Source organism: Heliangelus exortis, chromosome 5 (assembly GCF_036169615.1).
Source record: "Heliangelus exortis chromosome 5, bHelExo1.hap1, whole genome shotgun sequence".
Lineage (NCBI taxonomy): Eukaryota > Metazoa > Chordata > Aves > Apodiformes > Trochilidae > Heliangelus > Heliangelus exortis.
In genome coordinates, this window is record NC_092426.1 from 17,618,525 (window position 1) to 17,644,753 (window position 26,229).

At 38.1% G+C, this 26,229-nt stretch overlaps 1 protein-coding gene and 1 long non-coding RNA gene across 2 annotated transcripts in view; one reads left to right on the plus strand and one right to left on the minus strand.

Moving 5' to 3' along the window:
- SPATA7 (spermatogenesis associated 7) overlaps window positions 1-15,189 on the minus strand; it is a 37,252-nt gene extending 22,063 nt beyond the window's left edge. Inside the window, exons 1-4 of the mRNA XM_071745811.1 lie at window positions 15,065-15,189; window positions 6,884-6,964; window positions 6,261-6,353; window positions 4,730-4,777 (exon numbers count right to left, since the gene is read on the minus strand). Of these exons, the coding sequence (XP_071601912.1) occupies window positions 4,730-4,777; window positions 6,261-6,353; window positions 6,884-6,964; window positions 15,065-15,104 (262 nt within the window). The 5' untranslated portion in view covers window positions 15,105-15,189. The remainder of the gene's footprint in view (window positions 1-4,729; window positions 4,778-6,260; window positions 6,354-6,883; window positions 6,965-15,064) is intronic.
- Window positions 15,190-15,237: 48 nt separating this feature from the next.
- LOC139797045 (uncharacterized) lies at window positions 15,238-24,298 on the plus strand. The gene is made up of 3 exons (XR_011726259.1): window positions 15,238-15,445; window positions 22,508-22,650; window positions 24,237-24,298. It is a non-coding gene; the product is annotated as an uncharacterized lncRNA (long non-coding RNA).
- Window positions 24,299-26,229: the final 1,931 nt, after the last annotated feature.

A 26,229-nucleotide genomic window follows, 5' to 3' on the forward strand; every position in this document is an offset into this window, starting at 1 on the left:
ATTTTAAGTCAATAAGGCTGATCTAATACGCAAGAACATGCTCCCTGCTGGCCCTGTGGCATGGCAGCTTGCCTGCTCTGCTGCCAGCTAAGATACCAGGAACAGAACAGTGGAAATTAAATCCACTTTAAGGACAGAACACATTCAGCTGGCCAGGGAGAATGCCAACTACAGTATCATGTTTAATTCTTAAACACTAATGACTGATTCATGGCAACAACCCCAAAGGGAAATACTCACCTGCTATTTTAGCAGTACACGAAGCACATATTCAGGGGATATTTTTTAACACTATCTTCAAGAATTCTGTTTTGTAACTCTATGCTAATAATAAATCTTATAATTTCAAACTGAAAATTTACCCCCTTTCCCAATTCTCTTTTGAAATAGAGGGGGAATGGAAACCTTATTTGGGATTCGATTAGTAATACGACAAGGAACACACAAAAAAAATGTAATAATGTGCTTCAGTTGAGGCAATGAAAGGCACAGAACTCTGTGAAGAATAAAGCAGTAAACCCTTCTCTATAGAGATTTCCCTGATATTCAGTCATGTTGATGTTGCAACTGTGCCTGTACAAATTGTGTATCCCATCTCCAGCAAGAAAAAAGAAATTCTTTTGAAAATATTCTAAAAATCCTTTTCCCTTCCTCAGTAAATTTTCAATACCCTTACTGCCTGAGCTATGGGCTTCCATCTCTACATAATCTGTTCCATACAAGGCAGAGGAGAAAAACTCTTCACTGGTGCATTGCCAGAAACACTACAAATGACACCTTACACTGACCTCAACACGTGAACATGTTAACACTTGGTTGAACTATTATTACAGAAAAGAAATCCATAGTTCTTGATGAACAATACCTACAACAGTAGGAAAAATCCCTACCACTCTAATTTTAGGTATGAAATAAAATAATTTTTAATTTCATTCTAAGCATCTAGAGTTTAGAGGAAAAGTTCAGATATCGGACAGAGGATGCCTGAGTAGTGTTAAGCTTAAATATCTCAAAGGCAGTGAAACCAATAACAAAGACTGAAAGTAGACATGCCAAATGGAATTATCCCTTTGCCAGCTCTACATAAATTTCAGTATGCATGGCAGAGTTTCTTCTCTGTTTATAAAGTGATCTCAGTCAGGTGACAAAATATGATGAAAGCAGGTAAAAAAAAAAAAGTTACATGCATACATTGAGTATAGATACTAATCCTCAAAGATTTTTACTAAGAAAGGATGATTTAAAGTATCTGGTAAAAAAAACATACATGAAAACCCTGGACCTGTTTAATTTGAGACACTTGCTGTTGACCATCACAAAACCACAATTTCAACTATGGCAACTATTTTTCTTTTAAAACCTGAATTAACAGAATAAATGCTTTCAAGTAAATTCAGTTTTAATCCTTACAGTGTATGAATTGGATGTCTGGAAAAGTCTTTTAGCTCTGTAGATATTGTGGCATTGGAACAGGGTACTCACATTGCAGAATCTCCATCCCTGGACATTTCCAAGACTTGGCTGACTGATCTAGTGTTGGCAGAAGTCCTACCTTGAGCAGGAAGCTCAAGAGCAGCCTTAAATGACCTCTGAAGATCCCTTACAACCAACACTTCTTTGATGCCATGAAAGCAAGTATGTGACAGAAGCTGAGCTTCCAAAACATGAGAAGAAATGGCAGTGCATACAGACTGAGATGTTGAAGAGAAATCACTAGACAGGAAATCTATGAACCAGCATCTCTTGTCTTTACTGGGTAGAAAAATCCTTCTTGAAATGGTAAACAGAACTAGCAAGCAAGCTATGGAACACCTAGTCTTGTGTCTGGGGCAAGAGCCAAACTCCAGTGAAATCAGATGAGACATTTCTCTCACTCTTGCAGAAAAAACCGAAAAAAGGAAATCTTTTGCTGCAAGAAAAATACATGTTTTAAGCATTTTTTTGCAGAAATTTAAGATGAAAATGGAATTTGGAAAATTTTTCATTGCAAGGTAAAAACACTATGTTGGGGAATATCCTAATAAAAGATATTTTTAATGTAAGTTTACTGTATTACTTTGCTTTCTATCTTTGACTCAGCACTGTCATTTTTATGAGAGAACACAAAGTACACCACAAAATAAAAGCCGAAAACTGGGCAGAAACACAATGCTCTCTAGAGTACTCACTTTTAGGGAAAAAATAGAACATTACTTACTGCTTTGTTAAACAGCTTTTTTTAAAACAGCAAATTCATTGTTACTTCATAACTGCACAATTCCTCTCAGTGTAGAAATTCAAGCAAACAAACTGTATTTTACTGCTTGGCTAAATGTAAGCATAAAAAGCTCTAACCTCACTGGATACTTAGCTCCTAGCTAGTTTGAGGCTAGAATATGGTAGGTAAATTGAGGAATATTTTTTATTTTTAATCAAAAGATGTTTTTTTCTAGTTTTATGTATTATTTTGTTTTGTTTTTCCTTTGGGAACAGAAAACATCTTCCAGGGCTGGGTTGCTTGTATGCATGTTTGTACAAGATAAAACAGCAGCAGGTTTTTTTAGCCCAGTCTGAAAATAAGTGGAAGAGCTATTTAGAGAGGACTTAATGTACCAATTTTATCAAACAGATGGATAAAAACAAAAGCAGCAACAAAGGTGAAATGTCTCCATCACACCCTGTAAAGGCAACTTATTATATGCCTGTGACCAGAACAGAGTTACATAATCAGACACTGCTCTGTGTAAGATGAGCTGAAAGAGAAACATATTGCACAAAGCTTTGCTATCTGAAATGGAAATTTCCTCACCACAGAGCATACCTGCTAGTGTCACAACAATTATCTGTTAAGGTTAAGTCACTGCCACTGTCTCTCAAAATGAACTTGTTATCCAGGGAAACTCATTCTGGTGTGAAACACACAAGCTATCAGCTCAGAAGCATGTTATCTGCAAAGACAACAGACTCTAAAATAAATAGGCATTTGTTGGTATTAAAAAGGACACAAGACATGACAAGGAATGGAAAAATAATTGTTAATTAGGGAACCTAATTCTCCCCCTCTGCTCCACTCTCATGAGACCCCACCTGGAGTTCTGTGTCTAGTTCTGAAGTCACCAGCACAAGAAGGACGTGGAGTTTTTGGAGCAAGACAAGAGTGGGGCCATGAAGATCATTAGAGGGCTGGAGCATCTCTCCTATGAGGACAGGCTGGGAGAGTTGAGGTTGTTCAGCCTGGAGAAGAGAAGGCTCTGAGGAGACCTTATAGCAACCTTCCAGTACCTGAATGGGGCCTATAAGAAAGTTGGGGAAGGACTTTTTACAGTGGGGTGTAGTGATAGGATGAGGGGGAATGATTTCAAACTGAAAGAGGGGAGATTTAGGTTGGCTATTAGAAAGAAATTCATTCTTTTGAGGGTGGTGAGACACTGGAACTGGTTGCCCAAGGAAGCTGTGGCTGTTCCCTCCCTGGAACTGTTCAAGGCCAGGCTGGATGGGGCTTTGAGCAACCAGGTCTTGGAGGAGTTGTCCCTGCCCATGGCAGGGGAGTTGGAAGCAGATAATCTTTAAGGTCCTTTCTAACTGCAACCACTCTATGATTCTAACCTAGAGAAAGATTCCAGCAGGTGCAAAAAGAAAAGCTAAATGGGAGTCTAATTACACGAACTCGTAGGTGTAAATTTTTCCCCTGCGCCAAGTCTGTATTTTTCTGCATATTTCAAAGCAAATCTTGGTAAATCTGGAGCATGAGCAGGAAGACTTTTTTTCAGAAGACTGCAGAACAGGTTATTTACCTACCACAATCTGCAGCCTCTAGATATGCCTGCAATACTGATGCTACTTGTGCTGTACCTTTGAAAGCAGGAAAACACAAGCCCATATACAGCATCTTTGATCCTGTTGCAGCTTATTGTTTAATTCAGTCTCAAACCATTAAGCAGAAGAACTGAAAAAATTCTAATGAAACTGAACCTTTCTGCCAAAAGGATGAGTGATTTCTTGCATCAGCTCTAATTACTCTGATCATTTTACATGGCAGTATCTCTCTGGTTTGACTGGATTTGGAACTAACCACAAAGTATTCTGTCCTCAGAAGATTTATCTTTCCATCCTAAAATAATATAATTTTTTCCCAGTATCTCTGCAGTTAACTAAATATTGCATTGGAGATTAAAAAAGAACATTGTCTAATTATGTTAGTTAAAAAGACAGATAGATAACATAAATATACCTTTGTTATTTCAACAGCTGATATTTATTCCCTTTGACTAATATAATTCCTTTAGAATTTCATAAGTCAATGATTTGAAAGTTAGCTCTTTAGCCAACACTGTGATTTAAGGTTACAGTACTGGTATCTTTTAACAGTGTAAAGAAATGAGACAATACCCAGAAAAAGTAACTACAGTTTAATCCAGGCTGAGATTAACTGGATTTAACTGGCTCTGGTTTATTGAAATGGAACAAGTGTCAGTTCCAGTACTCAGGTGCCCACATTCTCAAAATTCCTCTTGACTGTGCACTAGTAATCTCTCTTCTTGAAAGCTGAAATCTCCTTACATGCTCCATTAACTATGTGGATGAAAAGAATCATGAGCAAAATGAACTGTGACCCTAAGCTGAAGATAGAAGCAGATAGGTATATTTTATTAAGGTTTATATTCTACTCCTACTCTTCTGTTCCTCTGGCTCTTTTGCTAAGTTAGTTTTAAATAAGTTTTTGCAGAATTAACGTATCACAAATACTTACATTTGATGCTGGTCAATCTGCTTTTGGGCATTGAACAGTCTATGGCTGCTGAAAATAAGAAAAAAAACCAAACAATAAAGTGATTCAGTATTTAATAGTCTTTATGGTGGCTAAACCAACACAGAACAGACTAACTTCATTACAATGCAGGAATTTTTCACTATGTTAAAATATGCTAGTTAGTGTGCATTCATTAGACTGAAATTAATGCAGTCAGGAAATTTCCAAGATTAAGATGTTTCAGTAAAAAACATATTTGAGGGAAGAATTGTAATTTAAATAAAGATTCCTTACAAGAGGTTTCTGTACACTTTGTGCTGATGGCATTAACTGCACACCTGAGGTTTGTTACATGGTAGGCAGAGGACCGTGCACTTATGAGCATGATTCTTGGAGAATTCAAAGCCCCAGTGCACTCTTTAAAGCAGACATTAAGAAAAGGAGGGATGATAAAGACAATCATTAGAACCACCTCCAGAAGTCTATTTCTGAAAACACCTGGAAGAGGTACGATGCTTTGGGAGGCATTAAAAAACCCCATTTCTCTCATAACTCGTATCCTGCAAACTTTTACACATTTAGTTTGAATACTCAGGACACCTTGAGAAGCCCTAGCACTGGTAGATCCCTGAGACAAGTTTCTGTCATGAGCACTGAAAATAGGCTGTAAACTGCAAACAACATGAACTACTACCTTCAGAATTTTCTTAGCTCTGTGCAGGATACTAACTTTTTATACAGTACTTAATACTCCTTATATGACCTTAAAAAACACAGCTTTGGTGGTAATACAGTTTATTTTGAATTATAGTAGTGACCGTGGGGCATTGTCAGCTCATAGTGAAGGAAACACACCTTTCCAAATCTGAAAATTTTTCACCAGGATCAAACCATAATTAAGAAACATACAAACATGTACGAGTTCAGTAGGCTTTTAGGTTCCAGACTTCATAATATTTTTCTTTTGATGAATAAGTATTATCTACATTAAAATATGCAAAAAAACACACGCATATTTAGAAGTCATAATGCAGGTTAATAACAAAATTTCATTTGCACACATGTGGGGCAATTTTCATAGTCCTAAAAATTAGGATAATGAATACTTTTAAATTAAAAAAAATATTAAAGAAAAGACACGGTGGTCTGAATTTAACTGAACATGTTCTGCATTCATTTACAAAATAAAGTCACAGTAGGAAGCATACAGAGTATCTCCATGATTTCCAGTTCAGCATATTATTTCATCATTTCATCATTTCATCAAATGAGAATACAGCATAAAGTACCATAAAATAGAGATATTCTCTTTGGTAGCACTTAAGGAAAATGTTTTCATGAAAAACTTTCCATTTCAATATTACAAAAGTCTCATAAGTAGCAGACATATTCCTTGCTGATATCTGTCTGAATACAAAACAGGAAGAAAACTACACTGCCTACAGTCCAATTCACTGCCACTTGATATAAGCCTACTGTGAAAGAATGAGCTAAAACTGGATGTAGAAAGTTCATGGATGCACATTTTTACCTTTGGCTGACAGGATTTTGTTATAATGAAACACCATATGGTCTCTGATCAGGTACTGGCTAGTTAGACTTCGGGCAGAGTCAATGCAGAAAGCTGTGAGGTTAAAATATATATTTGAACATTATAAAGGCAGGCACAAGAATACTAAAATTTTAATCGACTATTAACTGCAATTCAAAGCTACAGTCTTTTAATTACTGTGTACTTCTGCTTTGTGCAAGGGCAGACATTTTTCTTTAGCAGCTACTATCACCTGAAATCATCCTTTCCTGTGTGTTATTTCTCTAAGTCATTAAATCAATAAACAGCTACAGAAGTCGCTGAAGTTGGACTGTGAAAACATCAGTGGGGCTCCTTCCTGTTTCTCCAGTCTTCTGTAAAGTTTCTGAGGTGGCAGTATGGCACAAAACTATACACCAGCCCATGTAAACTACTGACTAAAGGAATGTGTTCAGTCTCAAGTGTTAAACATACTAAATGTAAGTGTATGTAAGTATTAAACTTCACCAATTGAGCTCAATGCAATGGTTTTCATTATAAAAACATTTTAATCATAAAATCAATGAATTAATGTATAAATGGAATCATGTTAACCTTCTGCCAGAAGCACATGTGTTACTTACCGTTACTTTTAGTACTCAAGTGTCCTCTAAATGGACTTGCTGGACCACATCTGGGAATGCTGGCAGCTGGGTATTCACTCACTTTAAGAAAGTGTCAGACAAAACAAACTTTAGAAAAAAGAAAAAGCATATTTTGACAGATAGGATATAAGTATTGTTCCCCAAGGAACTCACAAATTACTGTAGCAAACTTTTTTCACAAAGGAAAAAAGAAATATTTAAATATTATACTATTACCAAAGCACATTAGTGCAGTTAAATAACTTAACCTAAACAACAAGATATGGTGGTAGTGCTTTCACTGGTTCAAGGAGCTAAAAAGGGGAGAAACCATGAGAAGAAACCAGACTGAACTTCACACTGATCATTAAACTGCACAGAGATATGGTGACAGTTTTGTACCTATGCTAACCTCCCATTCATTTTAAAGTCTTAATAACTGAATTTTATCATTATGTCAACTGGTTCATATTGGTCAATGACCAATGTGAAATATATTTTGTACATAGACAATGCATGTTGTTAGCATTATAGTAAATTGCAAGTTTAATAGCCTGAGGGAATTATGCTTGTGTGAAAATCAGCCTACCAATGAGAACACACTGTTTCAAAAAATCTATGGTTACTGTAAGAGGAATTTGGTTTGCCACTCATTCTTCTGGCAGATTGGTAGACTGGAAACTATATAAACAAGTGCAGGTGCTGATAAAATGTAGGAACATGAATCAAAAGCTCCATATCTCCTTGAAAATAAAGGCTGTTCTGTCAGGCTCACAACCACTGTTACACAACCTACGACTTAAAAATCTGCACCTGAATTAATTAAGAATCTGCACCATTTTTAAAGCAATTTTTAACAGGAGATATACTACTACTAAAAATACTAGTGTATACAAAGCATTCCTTTAAGGTTTCCAGGACCCTGCTTAAAATGTCAACCAAAATGAACAAGATTCCTTTAACAGAGTAAATATACCACACCTACAATCATCAATTTTAAAATCATGCACCCAATTTCTACAAATATATTATTACTATCAAAGTCCATATGGTCTTCCCATTCACAGCCTACTTCTCATCTGTTAATTTGAGAGTCTGCAATTGCCACATAAGAGTTTCCTAGCAATTGAAGGCACTACAGTTCTGGAGAAGGAATTTGATTGCTCTACACTTACTGGCCACCTCCAGCTTTCCACCATTCATGAGATGAGCATGCTGGACCTGCCCAAGACCTAGGGTAAATCATAGAATCAGAATGGTTTGGACAGGAAGGAACTTTAAAGATCATCTAGTTACAACCTGCTCCTGTAGATTTTTTTAACCTTATCCTGCAATTGTTTTATCTTTATACTGTTTTCTTTAAAGCTACATAACAACATTCCTGGTCATATATATCAGTTCAAAATGGCTCATTTTAAGTTCCTCTCATTGTACAATTCTTCCCTATCTCAGTTTGTGATTTAAACATACAAAGGGACAAACCATTCTAAATTGTTTTTTGAATATTAAAATTCCAAACATACAGCAAAAATTTATCAGATTTAGAATTACTGTCTCCACAATGTTTGCAAAGCTTTGTAAATAATGGCCCTCTTTCTTGTTTATATAGTGTATTTCTCTAACGTACATTATTACTTATGAGTAGTATTCAGTGTCTCACTGATACCCACCCTAAAACTTTTGACTTCATAAAGTTAAAATTCTCATGCTTTAAAAGAATGTAAGTCTTTGGAAGGACTTGGATGTTAGATTATAATATTTTAGTAGATAAAAGTTTGTCCTAATGATTAAAAAAAACTGTGTATACCAGAAATCTAGATTATAGCAGACATATGAGAATCAGAAAGGTTTCATTCAAAGTTGCTCAATATAACCTAAATAATACACTATTTCCTGTATTTTAGAGCTAAGTTAGAATTGCTGGAGACACATGCTGTTAGATAAATTCTTCTAAGACCACTTTTAACTGATTTTTCTAACAAAATCAGAGAGAGGTAACCATGGGCATCTCAAAAAAACAGAGACACTGTTAAAAATATAGTTCATTCTCTTCAGGTAAGCTAAATGCCTTTTCCTCGAGTTAAAGATGAACAGAGATGCTCAGAAACCTGTTGCTTTTACTGTCTTCAGCGGGAAATGTGTTTGTTTAAAACTACAGAAAAATCAGGCTATTCTGAAGCTTTCGTTTGCTTTGCATCACCAGCAGATGGCACACGGAAAAGCTCTATCGAAAAACCCCACTGCCTTCCTTACAACAACTCTGTACCAGGCTTGGTGGGGCGAAGGGGGAAAGTCAGCTTTCAGCCCCCATCCAGCATCATTATTTCATAGGCAAGAAAAACTGTCAGAAAGTGCCAGGAAGGTGAAATTAAAATATTTCTGCCTCATTTATTTTGATTACAGACAAGTCGACAGGAAAGAAATCACCCCCAATCTGCACAAATCCCAAAGGCACTGGAAACACAACACCTTTTATCAAGTCTCTGCAAAGGTGCTCTTGTTTCCTGAGCTATGTTCCCAATACTCAGTTTCTCCTGCACTCAGTAACTGCTGTGCCACCAGGCAGAAGTTTCAAGTCCCCAGCCCAGCCTGCTGAATTTGCCATCCAGCTCTGCTAACTGCAGGGTAACAACACCACACAGTGCTTTTTCAGGCATCTCTGACCTATGCCATTGCAATACTGAACCATTTTCTGGGAAGTAGAAAACCTTCAACAAGTGTTCCTGATTGCTCAGATTTTATGATGCCTTTGAAACATCAAGGGTTTGCAGCCCCACTAGAATCTGGGCCTGTTGAAAGCTTTTGTCTAATTAACAAATGACATTTTCTCATCATCTAGAGCACTTATTTGCTGGGTGGAAGTTTATGTTAAACTCTTTTTTTTTTTTTTTAAACATTTAGATAGATTCTGAGGGCTCTCTCCTGGCAAATCATGTATTAATGTATTACAGCTTCAACTAAAGAACAGAACACTCTTTAATCTAAAAGTTTTTAAACAGTGGTATTTGTCATCAAGGCTTCCTATGGTCCTCCCATGGTATCCCGCAGTGCTTGCTCCTACACTCACTGACTCTCATGCCAAATAAAGGAACTGAGATATTTTTTGTAGCCTGTTTATCAATGAGAACACTTGAGGACTGCTCTTTGTGAAAAAAAACATGGAGAAAATTTATCACAGAAGAAGGTGCAACCATTAATTTGGCTGCAATAATGCCCAGACCTATTTAAAGTAGAAGAAGCGGAGAATAAAAACAATTAAATTTCTGTTTTCTTAGGATTCCAAGCTGTTTCATGTAGATACTCCATCAAATGCATTTCTACACTGAATTCAGCTTATAATAACAACCCTGTATCTTCAGCCTAAAACTCACTTTTTATTGTGTGAAATATTTACAATGAAGATGTACATTGAGAACATCAGAGAAGAAACTGGAGGACTTGCTATGTGCAGGATATCTGATGGATTTTTACTGTTTTTACAAAACAACCCAAGTGAGGTAATAAGTGTTAATATTCAAATGCTTCGCTACTATAATTTCAGGCTTTCTACTGACTTGAGCAGGTATTTGTTTAGATTCAGTGTGTGTTTTCAAAATCATTTGCACAATAGCAGAAACAGAACTTAAATTGAAGGCTTAATTATGTGAAGAGGATTTTAAAGGAGTAGAGCAAATCACATAGTAACCAAATACAAACCTGACCTAAGTACTATAACTACAGAGCAGAGGAACTGGAGTACCTGGGTAGCTACAGGACTGATGCAAGATGCATTGGTGTAGGACTGTAAGTGGCAAGAGGAATCAAAGTATTGCGTGGTTTGGCTAATTTGCCTCCTTTTTTTTTTTTTTTTTTTTTTTGTTTGGTTTGGTTTGGTTTTTGTTGTTGTTGTGGTTTTTTTGTTTGTTTGTTTTTTGTTTTGTTTCTGTTTGTTTCCAAAACATGCATCTGAGTGAGAATTTCTTCAGAGAAAAATTTTCTACTGATTTTGATGGTTCTTAAATAATAAATTCTTTGAAAACAGGCTCACTTGTCTGAAAACTCTTCAAGATGTCATTTCATTTAAGAAATTATTTTCCAAAACTTACACATCAGAAACAGAGAAGTAGAATGGACTGTATCTTTGATACAGTATACATGTAATTATGTGCTCTAATCATACATTTCTGCATAGGTTTCACTGGACTGCCCACATTTAATATAAAATCAGGATTCTCACACTGTGTGCTCTCCTAAAGTACAGAAAGCAGACAAATCAAGTATTTCTAAAAAATAATTAGATCTTTTAGTTCCATATTAACGCTTCTATTTGCTTGTAAGCTTCCTCTGCTAAGTGTGACACTACACACCAGAGTAATTCTTCCCAGCTGTTATCTAAAATAGGGAATAATTCTTTTGCTCCAAAGCTATTTTTAAGGTATTTTGTTTAAATTACATTTTCATGTAAAATGCATCTTATCCTTATTTGCAATTTTACAGTTTTGAAAATGATGGTACTTGGTGGTTTCTACTTGTTACTTTGTTTCCTGATTGTTAGTGGACATGCAGAATGTATGGAAATTAGTTTTCTACAAAGCCATTTCAGATTTGGAATATAAATATGTACTGGAAAGAAGCCCAGTATTTCATTACAATGTTCTCATATGAAGGATTTTAAACACAAGTATTACACTGAGTATTTTTGGAACAAACCTGTACTCCAGACATAAATAAAACACTGACAAAATTCAATCAGGCTGCTGCTGCCCACCAAGACCTGTTACTTAAAAGATAATCCATAAAGAACACAGAAAGCACTACAAACTAAAAAAACCTTTACTGTGTAGAGACACTGGGATACTGTATTTGTCAATCAGCAGCTCCTAGACCTTAGCTTGGGTTCAAGCAATCCTCAGCCTCAAGTAGATTTAGACCTCAGGTCTCCTCAGCTGCCCCAGAGGAATATGCTCACTGCTCTCCCAAGGCACCAATCCTTTTGTTCATGGTTTTATTGGCTGCCCCAGGACTCTTGCATTCCAGGATGCACAGTGGCCTTCTCTCAACTGGAAGTGCAGGACACACTTCTGTCTTTAACAGAAGAGAACTGCAGGAGATATAGAGATTTAATCTCCCTGAGGCTGATAAGGACACTCAACCCAAGCTGACAAATGCTTTGCACACACCCTGCTCACTACACTAATTCATAATGGTTTGGTGTTGTTGCCTCTTCCACCACCAGATCCTTTTGTTCTTCCCCAACAAAGCAATGCTCTAAACTAAAATCAGTTAGCAAGACACCTTTTTCCAAGTAGGTAATACAGGCAATTGCATGCAGAAGGGGTTTTGTGCTGTGAATTTAATACAAAACAAGAATGTTCTATCACTGACCAGTGACCTTTTCAGTGGGCTTCCTGATATGAATTCATCCTTCCAACTCTGTACACACTAACACTACACTACAGCACTAATGCTGTACACATGCTGAGAAAGGAACAGAAGTGCTTTATGTTATCTCTTTAGATTTAGCTGGTTACTGAATGCAGTGTTCTATTTTATTTGACTGTTACAATGGGGCAAAACTGGGCTCTTCAGAATCACACCTGTGTTTTTTTCCTGCTTCTGACACTGCAACAAAAGCCTCCTGAATCCATTTCTGGTTTTGGTGATATCAAAGTTCCTATCAATTCTGAGACTATGAGGTCTTACAGCTGAAGCCAGCTTTAACAGAATCACATTTAAGATTATTCAAGAAATGGAAGAATTCACCAGAGGAAAAAAATGTAGTAATAATTATTTTCTAATTTTTCTGAATCAAAACTTGATTAACCAAACCCCCAAAAGCTACAATACCCTGATTTTGAAATAAAGTCCCAAATATTTAATCTGAATTTTGCATGGACTCATTTGTACCAGAAACAAGGTATGATGAAAGCGATACAATGTATCACTCCCTGACACATGCACCATAATCTCCTAAACCATTAATTAGATGGGTACTATTTATACACTTATTATTCAGGATTACACAAAAGCTCTTCTTTACACATACACCTAATGTCTAAGAATTAGGTCTCCGTCCTTTACAACTAATAATCTAATAGTAGTCTGCATAAGTTAAACCCATCCAACCAAAATTATATTTCACTTTCAAGAGTCGAACCCTCCTCATATAAATACAAGAAATCTAATGAAACAGTATTATACAGAGGCCTTAAAATATGCTGATTAGGTCATATTCGATGAAGTCATTCTTGAAAACTGTTACAATCTTCCTAGCTAAAGGCTTCACATGACAACTTTTAGATGCAGGTTACTCTCCTATTTACGCTCACAAAGCAAAACCTAACAGCTGTGCCTGTCAGCAGCACATTCTATGATACAAACTGCAGGCAGAAGCAAATGAACTTAATCCAGGCCCACGGTCATCTTGTTGGACTGCACTTCTAGAGTTAGGAGTGCTAGCAGCAGTTTCCAGTTTTCTAGAAAGGTGTGTGAGAGATCGTGTTCCAAAATAACCATTGCTACTTTAAGTGGTACAATTATCAATACTCATATCAGAACACAGAAACTTCTGTCTTAACAGGATACGAACCTGAGCTCAGTGGATAGCTGTGCCTGTGCAAGATGGCACAGAATACCCAGGAGTATAGGTTGCAACAATTCTCTTGTGGAATGGTGTTATTATTCAAGGATTCTAGAACACGAGCTCATGAGCATGTCCTACAGACAGTGTGCTGCCTTCCGCTGCTACAGGAAACCCTACATCATGTCATGCCATGAACATGTGTTTTGAAGGTATTTCAAAACCTAGTGTCAAACTGACCAACAGATAAAACACACATACGTATCTACATGTACAGATACACTAGATTCTTCCATATGTACTTAAAAAAAAATCCATCTTTTGTTAGTAAAAACCTGTGCTTACAAGGAAGGTGCACCCCTCCACCATCAGCGTTACTAACTGCTCCCCTCCTGTATTTCTAAATGAAAATGTATTAGCAAAATTCTAATACACAACCAGCTTCACCCAGAATTAATTGCAGAGAAACCTTGATCCATGGTGTTTCAGAGAAAGCTGCTGGGTATAATCTGAAGCAAAACAGCTAGTAGGGTTAATGATTCAGAAACTTGTTCACTTTAGCACTTGAAGCATGCAAGAAATCTTCAATGAAATGGGACCTATCAGGTAGTCAGGTCCTTTTACAGATTTAATTTGCTGAATGAAGATGGGATTAGCCACATTAAGGACTAAAACTGATTTAGCAGACTATTTTACTAATGGTCAAATTAAGGATAGGTTAAGTGACTTGCAGAGCCACAGTTTTTATTTGGTAAAAACCAAAGGATGGTGATTAGTACTTCCTAATTTCAGTTAAGATGTACTCTTATGTTTGAAACACAAATTCTAAATGCCCTTCCTTCTTTGAAGGCACACATGGATTCTTTCTCAACTTCTCTGCTGGTCAAAGGCAACTTCACCTTCTGAAAAATTAAAATGCTATTACCAAACTAATGCTTGAGTTTACAAAAACATTTGGTCAAGTTTCTCCTGCTCTGGAGAAGAAAAAAATTTACTCCAAATAGCACAGACATTTAGGCCTTGAAAACGAAGCCAGAAACATTGCAGCATCGCTCAACGTTGTTAAAATACAAAAGCGCATTTGGGATTACGGCTGTGACTCAAGGCCACGTTCTAGGAGGATTAAAACCCTTCGGGATTTATCTGTGTAACCCTGCACAGGCTCTCCAGCCCCGCTCACTAAGGACAGCCGCCGGCACTTGGCCATTTGCCTCGCCGCTCCGGCAACACAGCGGCGCTGCCCCACGGCCCGGACCCGGCTCCCCACGCGTGACAAACGGGGTGACACAGCTCGGAGCAGCCAAGGGCGAGAGGAACAAGCTCCAGGTGTCCCTCAGCGCCAGCTGCAGGAGACGCAGCGCTTCGAGCAGCCCCCGCAGCCCCGGGGCAGGTTCCCGGCCAGGCTCCCCGCTCACCTCCCCTTGAAACGCGCCGCCATACCCGCCCTCACACGCCGGCGGGGAAGGGGAGGCGCCGCCCGCTCCCAGTCCTGGGCGGGAGATGGAGGGGAGGCCGCGCCTGCCACCACCGCGCCCGACGAGGACGGGAGAGGCCGGGAGACAGCGCGCCCCGCCCCGCCGACTCCCGCGCCTCCCGCGGAGCCGCCACCAAGCCCCCCGCACCTTGGCTCCGCCTGCTGCCGCTCTCCATCCTCAGCCCCATGCTCGCCGCATAGCCCGGAGGGCCGGCACAGACCGACGCTCGCCTCGGCAGCAGCAGCAGCTTCACCCCGGGTGCGGGCGGGCAGGCGGGACGGGGCGGGGCGTGGCGCGGCGCTGGGCCTGTCCGCCTCGTCCGCCTCCGGCGTTGCCATGGCCACGGGAGCACGGCGGGTGGCGGGGAGGCCCCAGCGGAGCCAGCCCACCCTCTGCCGGCCTCGCCGTGACGGATGCCCACTCCGGCAGCCCCAGGCCCCGGCTCCGCGGGTTCTCCTCTCCCCTCGGGCTCTGCCCCACGATGTCTCTTCAAGCAGTGAAGCAAAACTTTTGCCCCGCCAATGAAAGGTGCCTAATTACTTAAGCCTTTTTCTTACAATTTGTCGGAAAGTAGAAGAGCAATGGGTGCCAGGGAGTGATTTAGTGCAAATTGCTCATATTCCAGAGGAGCAAATGACAAATCGAGAGCCTAGGGCATTTCCAGTGTGTCACATCGAGGAAATTGATTCCCAATGTCTTGCAAAATAAACACCTTAGGTATGAACCACAACACTGAACTGGAAAAGCAGCATTTGACCCAGATGCTACTGAATGTGTTCACACTGATGGATTTTAACTTTTTGAAGCAACAATGAGCTTGAATTTTACTTTTTTCCAGGCCAGTTGCAATTCTCCTTAAAATGAAACCTCCAATGATTTTTGCAGGAAAATCCCTTTGTGGATACTTTGTATGTTGAACCTTTTCTCACTGACCAGCCAGAGCGCTGAAGTCAGCTCTATAAAAGGCTCCATGTCATCCCAGCTGGAGGGACTTTCCCCTTCACCATCTAGAAATTAGTCATTATAGGCTGACCTCCAGGGTTGGAGGTTTTTTTTTGTGGCTTACTGCCCTACTTTACATTCTAGGAAAAATACCTTGGATGTAGTTCAATATCATTCAAGGGGATGGTACTTTAAAACAATTTCTCTTACTTATTTCTGCCTCTGTCAAAGTTTCCAGTAAGTCACACAAACATTCACGATGCATGAAATCTGTAGTTTATCTACCCCAGTATTTTGCTTAGACTCTAACAAATACTTGAGAAAACTTTTCAGTAGTTGATTATTGAATTTTAGCTGAGATGTCTTGCTAACCCCAAGATATTTGTGGTCAGCCTGTGATTCCCCTTTTAATTTTAGATATTCCCATTAACTCTAAGAAGTTCTTTTTGGATATGGCCTTATTTCTTGTGCTTCACATTGCTGTGATTATTTTGGCTGTCTAATTGCATTTTCTGAAAAGTCATCTATAAGTGCAGCTGGTGTTAAATTTGTCTGGGAGGGGCTAGGAGAGGGAATTTATGCTTTGGAAAAAATTCAGTCCTCAGTCTTCTGTCTTTCCGACTCCTTGTTTTTTTATAAAGCATCTATTCCTATGGCATTTCAACTACTGTCAAACATGATGCCACAAATACCCTACCTTTTTGTCAAAACAAAGTAATTTGACAGCACTTTGTCATTTTCTCTTATGTCTCCTGAATGTGAGGGCAATGTCATGGAGAGTGTCTGTTCTCCTGACTTCTCCATGCAAAACCTACAAATCCAAAATGCCCCAAATTCAGCAGTGGGTTTTTAGTTAGTTAGTTAGTTAGTTAGTTTATTTTTTTTCTTTTCTTCTCTAAAGCAGATTTTTGATTGCCTGTGAAATTAGAGATCTGGGGAAGGGGCTTCAGGAAATAAGTTGCCAGAGGTCTTCTGTTTCAGGGTCTCTGGTTTAGACTTTGATATTATCCAAGTAGTGAAACCTGTAGATTGTAGAGATAGGGACTGTCTTAGAATAATTTCCATTTCAGGTACCTGAAGATACTAGTGTGTGAGATTCTCACTAAGAACTGGAATACTCTCTCTTGGCTGCAGAGATCATGAGATCATGCTACATTTTTTTTTTTTATATGCTGCTCATGGTAAAATTTTTATACTTTTTTAATACTTCTTTGGTTTCTTTATCTGAATTCTGAATTTCAGATTCCTGAACTCTCAGTGTGCAGTACCTAACATGCAGTAAGTAGGCTATTCTGTCCAACCCAGTTGACAGATTTCTTACAGTCTCCTCTCTATTTTCCTATACTTTTTTCCACTACAGAGATAATTAAAACACCCAAATGTAAGTGAACATTTTTAGAAACATATCTTAACTAATCCCCTGGTTTCTAGGCAACGCTGAGGGAATGTGGCAATTTCCACTAGTTCCCTCTCAGTCAGCAGCTACAGTATCCTGAAATTTTTGACCTCTAGTGGTAATGTATACCAAAGCTTTATGTATTTCTAATTGGTTTAGAGTGATGGTCCTTTCACCTTTGGCTCCCTTTAGTCTGTGAGAGTATATGTATCTTAAGTGTAACTACCAAGTAACCCAGATGTATGGCTATGTGCTTAAACATTAAGTCCTTTAATGTACTAAATAAAAATAAGCCTCGACAGAAATTGAATCAGTCCTGGAGTTTGATCCATCCAAAGAAGTACAGAAATAAATAACACAGATTGCTGCAGCGAGCCTACCGTTGTCAAAGAAGCAATAAGATGATGAAACCTGTAGGATTTGTCCTTTCAAAAAGCAGAAACACAGCACTGAACATTGTTGGCTGTATTTTTCAGCTGGGCATTCCCCCTTTTTCCTTGAAATGCATTAAAACAGAACATGTTTTTAAAACACATGTACACTGGGTAGGAATTAAAGCAGTGGGAATGTAGTATAAGTCACATTTGCAAGTGTAGATGGGCATCTGTCCCTACCTGACATTGACTTATAGAACTATCCCCTTCTTATCTACTGCTACTGCTGCCCTATAAATTATCCAAAGTAGACACCTAAACGCTGTGAAAATGTACAGTTAATAGTATTCAGCAACAAAACAACATTGTAAGAGCAGGACAGTGTTTATTTTTGTGGGGGAAACAAAGTTGTTAGAGAAAAAGATTTTTTTTAGAAAGGAAATACCTGATGTGATGCCCATTTTAGCCCAGAGACAGGCTGAATTTCCTCTGAAGTGTCTGTCAGGCCCTAAATAGTGACCTGCTCATTTTGGACTGAGATCTGTTCATAATGTCAGAACTCCGCATTTATGGGATTTGGAATTTTGGAAAAAATAGTTTGCATGTACCCTGGAGAATTCAAATCTGCTGTTTTTTGGAAAGTCTGGTTATTTCAAACCACCGTTATTCTTTCATGCTTGCTTTTTCTTATAGCTATCAAAGTAAGCCTTGTTAGGCATGCAGAAAACTTCCCAACAATCCAATCTGCACACCATATTCACAGAGAAGACTAGAAAAGCCCTGAATTTATCATATGTGTGTAGTGAAACGAGGCAACCAGGTGGCACTAATTGCCAGGTAGTGGCCATGAGCTTGTGTTAAGCCCACCTGTGCCTGATTAGGGGGGCCCCTACTGCTCATGAGCAGGATTAGGGGGCCAATAAAGCTCACACCTGAGGAAGCCAGAGGGGAAGTCACTTTTGGAGCAGTAGCACTGATCCAGGCTGGTCAGCCCTGAGAGCATTAGACTCAGAGCACTATTTGTGAGTTTCTGCTGGAACACCTGGTTGGACCTTGGAGCGCTGTGCCCTAAGAGGTTTGTCTTGCTACATATGTGTACTTCATGGTCAAAATAAATCTCCGGGGTGTATCTGTGTTTTTATTTTCATCTGTGTCCTTTCTCAGTGCAGGTCTGTCACCTGCCCTTGGCTCAGGGTGTCTGGGTTCAAAACCTCTCACTGCTGCTTGCAGAGGCTGCTGCTGCCTTGCAGCAATTCCCAGCTGGTATCTTTGGACCATTGGCTGTGAGATCCTTTCCTCTACAACTATCTGTAAAGAAAAACATTTCCCTAGAACATCAGAGGAAGCAGTGCTTTCTAAATGTATTTAAACAAGCTGTCTGAGCAGATTTTCCCTACCTACCTAGGAAACAACGTGTTGAACAATTGAAGTAGCTCTTACAGAGCTTGTGTGAAGGGAAAAGGTAAGTACTGAAATTGTCTGGGTTTTTTACCACATACTTTTCCATGAGGAACTGTAGTTTCTTTTCTGCCTCATGCTTTCTGCATGTTCTTCAGTCTTATGGTTCTTTAAGTTATTTAAAATCATGTGGAGTCTTGAAATATCATTACAAGTTTCCAGATGATACAAAGTTATGTGCTCTGGCAGAGCTGGAGACTTCCTCTTTCTTCATGGCAACTCGTTTAGTTGGTTTTTATTGGTTTTATGGAAGCAGTAGTCAGAGAAATTTGTACAGCTAGGGCTCCAGTGGGAAAAATGATGCAGAAGCAATTCAGAGGAGATGGCCCATGCCTTAAAAACTGCAGTTTTTAATATCCTGTAATTTAGAATGCAGTAAGAGAGCTTACTTGATGTAAGAGAGAAGGTGATAAGGAGAATGACGGGAACCATACAAACATATAATGACACAAGGTTTCTCTGAACACAGCATTAAACCACCATCAGCTTAGAAGAAAAAGTCTCTCCTGCAGTGTAACAACTACCAAAACCACCACAGAAAGCTGCTGTGCAGATGTATTCTGTAGAGCTATTCTTTCTCTTCAGGTCTATACAGTGCCATGTACTTAATGCATCTATCCCTGTGATACACGAGCAGTTTAAATGTGTCAAGGGACAAATCTTTATACATTGTGTAAAATGTTATTCTCTGCTGTAATGTAAAACCTAGTAGCTGGGGTGACTCAATAGCTAATTTAAAATGTTCTTGCTCTGTGTCATTTTCTGTTTATTTACTATTCCCATGAAAGTTTACATACAGGAGGTTTCTATGTGAAAGCTTGTCCTTTACTAGGGCTGACTGCTGAGAGCTGTTCTTTTTTCATTACTTTACTTGAACTATTAAGTGTTATAGAATGCACAGTGCTGTTACCAATCAAGTAATTGGAATTTTAAAGGGAGAAAGTTTGTAAATTTCAGAACTGTTGACTTGGCCATAAAAATATCTTCATCAACAAAACTAGTGAAAGGTCTAGAGAACAAGCCTTATGAGGAGCATCTGAGGGAATGGGGCTTGTTTAGTCTGGAGTAAAGGAGGCTGAGGGCAGACCTTTTTGCTCTCTACAACTACCTGAAAGGAGATTGTAGTGAGGTGAGGGTTGGTCTCTTCTCCCTATTAACAAGTGATAGGACAAGAGAAAATGGCCTCGTATTACACCAGGGGAGGTTTAGATTGGATATTAGAATAAACTTCTTCACTGAAAAGTTTATCAAACATTGGAATAGGTTACCCAGGGAGGTGGACAAGTTGTCATCCCTGGGGGTATTTAAAAGAGATGTAGATGTGGTGCTTAGGGGTATGGTTGAGTGGTGGACTTGGGAGTGTCAGGTTTACAGTTGTACTAAATGATATTAGGGGTCTTTTCCAATATAATTGGAAAATGATTCCATTGTGCCACATGGAAGTGCTCACTCATAGCAACTAAAGAGAAACAGGATGTAAACATATTTTTAATATTTCAGTCAATATCAGAAAATTAGGACTCAGATTAGACATATAAATGATACAGCTCCATTAACTCCAGTGAAGCCCTTCCAGCATAGGCTGAGATGGATCATCATTGTCCACCCGGCCCATGGCAGGCAGGCAGGAGTACGTCAATGAGACATTTTGTGTGGCCCATCCAGCCTCTACACAGCTATTTCAGGATGCTCATGCTTGGCTAGCAGTGTATTCATTTGTGCAAGTGCTTTAACAAGTGAGATCCTATGTGCTGAAGCAAGTTCCTTCAGTTTTGCCAAGGTCAAGGGGAGGAATCCTTGAGCGAAGCTTTAGAATTACCTACAAAAGGCAACACAGATATATTCTGATTTTCCACTCTGATACATTTGCAGTATCTACTTGAATGTGAAATATAGTTTTGTTAGAAACAGGCTGAAATTCTCAACTGGGAGTTTTCTTAAGGAAGGTACTGTAATGCCATTGTTTATGCATACTGGGTGATGAAGGAAACAGATCTGGAAAATCTCTTGCATGCTATGTTATATAAGTAACAGCCATTTTGTTCATGTTAACCACTTTTAACCACTTGTAACCACATGTGAAAGAAAGTGATGGGCAAGAAAATGAATGAAAATGAAGGGTGTAAGTTTTAACTTCTAAGATGATTTTTTCTATAAAATGATAATATAAGAATCTCAGGAAAAATTACCATAAATACTTTCTGTTGCATGGTCTAGGACTTCCCTTCAGCTAGAAGTTATATTCCAAGGAAAACATCTGCTACTTAATAAATTTGTATGTTAATACTGACACCATAAGACTTTAGGAATATCCATGTTCAGATTTGCACAGAACCTGAATTTTTATGTTTTATATTTTTCCCATAAACACATTACATGCATCAGAAAATAATGAGACTTCAGTATGACGGATGTTTGACAGGCCCAAGAGTCAGGATGCTCACGGTTTGTATAAAACTTTGTCAGTGACTTGTGTGACCTTGTGTACAGCAATTTCTAATTAGGAATCCCCTTAATGTGATAGTAGTGTGGTAGTAAAAATTGAGACACTCAGGGCACTTGTATACATTTTTGGGGTGAGTCTTTTTTGCACCATGTTTATCATCAGCAGAAAGAGAAATGACATCTCTACTTTGAATAGTAAATATTAAAACTTCAGGTTACATTGTATTGATGGGACCTAAATATAGAATAAAGTTTATCCCTAATCTAATGTCATATAAACCAGTTGTGCCAGTGATTTTTAAAAAAAACACTAATATCTGTGGTGGCTAAAAGTATATACTGGCTAAGAGTATACTGGAGTATAGAAGGGGTTCAATTTACCCCTTTTTAATGGCAGACAACATCATAAAAATCTCTTCCATAAGCTGTTGCATCTCCCTCTTAAAAGTTGTATGCTTTTACACTTGCATTTTTCTTTAAAAGTTTGCTCAAAAATTAAATCCCTTAGTAGACTAGAAACTTTTAAGTTTATGATCAGTGTATTCTCAGTTAGTGTTGGACCAGTATTGGCCTCATGCTCTTCTGTTCTCTTTTCAGAAGTTAGGATTCCTGTTCCCCCAGTTTGTTTTTCTTCACCTGTTTTAGTAAGTTTTATTCTAGAAACATTTGCTTGATCCATATGAATTTTATTTTCCAGGACTTTCTCTGTTCAGTTAATATTCACATGATTCACATGTCCCCTTTCTTCTGTGTCATCTATTGTTCATAATAACAGTTACTCTTTGTCCTTCAATGCATGCCTTTGGTACTGCTAAGACCAACTGTATTTTAATCTGTACCACAGAAATTTGCAGTATTAATAAATACTTTCCAAATGACAATGTGTTCCTTCCCATTATTTGGAATTTCTGTCATGACTAGTCATATTCCTTTTGTTCCTTTCTCCCACTAAATTACCTTTTTTTTTTCCCTCAGAACTATGGAGAGATTTCTGGAAAAACTTCATGGTGTTATGAAATGTGATAAGCTCATGCTCTCTGACAGATCAAGACCAGGGTCTTCACCTTCACTTGTAAAGAGCTGAGACCCCTGACAACCACAATGCAACGCACCCTTCAGTAAATAGCCAGTAAACTATAAATTAGTCCCATGAGCTAGAAAATATTAACAGGGTCTTTCCAACTGAGTAGAAGTTATGCAGAAAAAATTTCTATTAATTTTAATGGAGGTGTGGTAATTTTAGTATTAGTTGTAGTTTTTAATCATATCTCTAAGTGTAGGCATCGAGAAACAGCAGTTTAAGACAAAAGTTACTTGACTGATAAAAGTTTAATGCAAGTTTTAGATATCCTCAGTTTGTTCTTGGCTTTAACAACATTAGCAATTTTTTTTTAGGTGGAATAAAATATTTGAGAAGGATATAAAGCAGGGCACTCATTATCAAAACAGAATAGAGGTGAATGCAAGGCTCCGTATAAGATCATTGTCTTTAGATTTGCAGGTATGGAGATAGATTTTTCCCTGTCACTCTAGAAATGACTGAAGATAGTTTGGTACTTTTAGTAGAAGTTGAAACAGCAAAAAACTTTGATTTACCAAGTCCAAATGGGGATGGAGGGGAGTTCAGCCATGTCAGGTCTATTTCTTTTTCTTTGTGTAAGAAACGAATGTTTGTAATTTCATTTCAGTTGCTGAAAAGAGAGCTAAACTACCTGGTTTTGTTTGCTTGTTTGTGGGGTTTTTTTTTTGGGGTACTGATAATTTTCTGTTAATCTAAAGATTTCAGTGGCCACTTGTTTTGGATCTCACTAAGTTTTGAGGATTACATTACTGCTAACTAGCTCATGTTTGCTGTGTTGTGGCTCCTGCAGTGTTACCAATCTGAAAACTCGGTTCTCCAAAATAACAAAACTTATAGCTGTGTTGGTTCACTTTTGTCAGTTCCCATAGCAGCCACTCCAGCTCTAAAGATGCTATGAGCTGCCAGACTGCTGTGTATCCAATGTTTGCAACAGGTGCATTTCCTCCTACTGCTATGTGTGAATCATAAAAAACTGCTAACAAAAGGAAGTTGACTGCCTTTTATTTCTACCTCCTAATTAGTGAAGAATGAATGGCTCTGCAGAGGATGAAGTGGGCAAAAAGAAAAGGGGAAAAAAAAAAAATATTTGATATCATTCCTGAAGCCAAAATTGAAATATTTTCATTTTTTAAAATGTCACCAAACAGACACCTGAGAATTTTCATGCATATGAGACCTCTTTACTGCATCTCAGAACTTGTTGTTTTGTGTTTGTTCTGTAAACAAAGAGAACCCACAACTTGTTTAAATATCCATCCCAAATCAGAGTGGAACAGAACCAAACCAAGACCTGTCTACCATGAAAATGTCACAGCTCTGAAGCAGAAAAAACACATTAAAGAATCAAATCAGATATCAAGTAATCTGTTTTGCAGGTTGTCACAGTTCAAGTGAGTACTGATTTCAGTGTTTCAGTGAGTTTCCTACATCAAGTGAGGAAACAACAGGATCTAAGCATTTCTGTAAAGTGCCCCGAGAATACATCTTTACCCAGTTGTAAGAGTTATAACAAAATGCATTACAACATTGAAAAGCATGGAAAACAACATAAGAAAAAAGTTTCCTTTGTAATTAAATAAAGTTACAATAGACCCTTAATGGACATATCTGTCTTTCATTCAGTTTTGGCCACTGCTTTTCAAGATGGAAGGATAAAGATTGTAATGGAAGAGAGAATTATGGGAAAAGAAGTTGCATCCAAGGACTGATTGACAGGTACAAATTTCTGTGATTGTACAAAATGAAAAATTAGAGGGCCTTTGTGATTTTTACTTTTTTCATTGTTACAATATCAAGAGTTACTTCTTTGTTATAATTAAAGGAAGGATGAAGCTATACTGCCAAAAAGTATTACAAAATGCTGATTTATAACTGGAATAGCCTGCATGTGTAATTTATAGGTGCTTGTGGTAATTTGTAGGGAGGGTGGGTTTATGAAAAGATTTTGCATTGAATAAACTGCTGGAATAAAAGGTATATTTTTACCAAGAAAAATTACAGTAACAGATATGTACATGTCTCAATTCTTATATCTTTTATTTATCAACGGTGTTTTTCAGCATGCCAGTCTGGGTTCTTACATCATAAAATTACCCTTTTTATCTTTTTAAGTGGTTGGGATTTTGGAAATCTCAATTTCATTTTAGCTGTATTCAGGATTCTCCTGAGATGCTGGGCAATTCTATACACCAATTACCACATCTGCAAATGGCCATAATAGTATTTATTCTCAAAGGTTTCCATGATTCACTTTTGCTAGTAGAGTGTTTTCAGATACTCAGCTGGAAGATGCTAAAGAAAATAGAATTAACTTGATTATGTGTCTCGAAATATCGAGTACAGGGATCAGGAAAGGAAAGTTATTGATCTATCTAGCAAGGATCTGTAATAGCAAACTTCCATGCCTGTTTATATCTATAGTGGTATCTAATGTTAGCATAGTCAAATCTCTGTCAATATTTCCATAACCATAGCTGCTCTGAGTTGCAACTTGACATTCAGAAAACTGCACTATAAATACCTGCTTTTGCACTACTTTTGAACTCTACAAGTTCAAGGTCTATTTTTATTGCTATCTGTGTGGATAGATAATTATGATGGTCCCAGCCTTCATTCATCCTCTGTCCTTCCTTTACTTAAAATGCTCACCAATGTGGTTCTGTCCTTAATTATGTCCTTCTTTAATCCATCAGCATGGTTACAGTACTCATGGATTGGGTATTGTGTGTAGTGAAATGAGGCAACCAGGTGGCACTAATTGCCAGGTAGTGGGCATGACCTTGTGTTAAGCCCACTACCTGGCAATTAGTGCCACCTGGTTGCCTCATTTCACTACAATTGTGTGCATAAAATGAGTTCCACAAGATGGTTAGGTGCCTAGTTGCCATTAACTTAAAGTTTTGTGCCTTAATACCTTCAGAAAACTGTGCTATAGTTGTCTATACGATGATCAGGACTAGTTGGTTCAGATCCCGGGGACCTCAAATGGTCAACTGGAGATGATTTATCATTTTTCTGAAAATGAATACATAGCCCTGTCTGAAAACTGTGTTTTTCATGTTGTCTTCAGCTGAAGCTGGAAAAACACTTGTCACTTTTTAAAGCTTTGGTTGACAGCTTCTGTCATAAAACAGTCTCTTTAGTATTTCAAAAAAGTGTTCCAAATCAAGAGCCTTGTAAAACTATTACTTTGTGATGTCTGAAAACAAACAAACAAAAAAACCACAAACCCAAGAAAAAACAACAACCAAAAACCAAAACCAAACCCAGAGTGCTTGCCTGAGGGGTACATGTATTTTGTGGTACTAGTAATTTTCATCTGACTGTTCAACAGCCATGTTAAGTTGCTGTTAAGTAGAGACTATTTTGTACAGAACCCTACATAATCAATACAATGTGAAGGTATTAGAAAATATACAGTGGTTTATATTGTTCCTTTTAAGAAGACTATCCCAAGATTTTTCTGTTTATTATATACAGAAATAACTACAGCTGTTTTAGAGTTTTAAGGATGAATTCGCAAATTACTCCACAAAAGCTTATTACATACAGTCCAGAAGCTTACTCTAGGTAAATATGGTGACACATTTCTTTGCCTGGGCAGCAGAAGGAACAG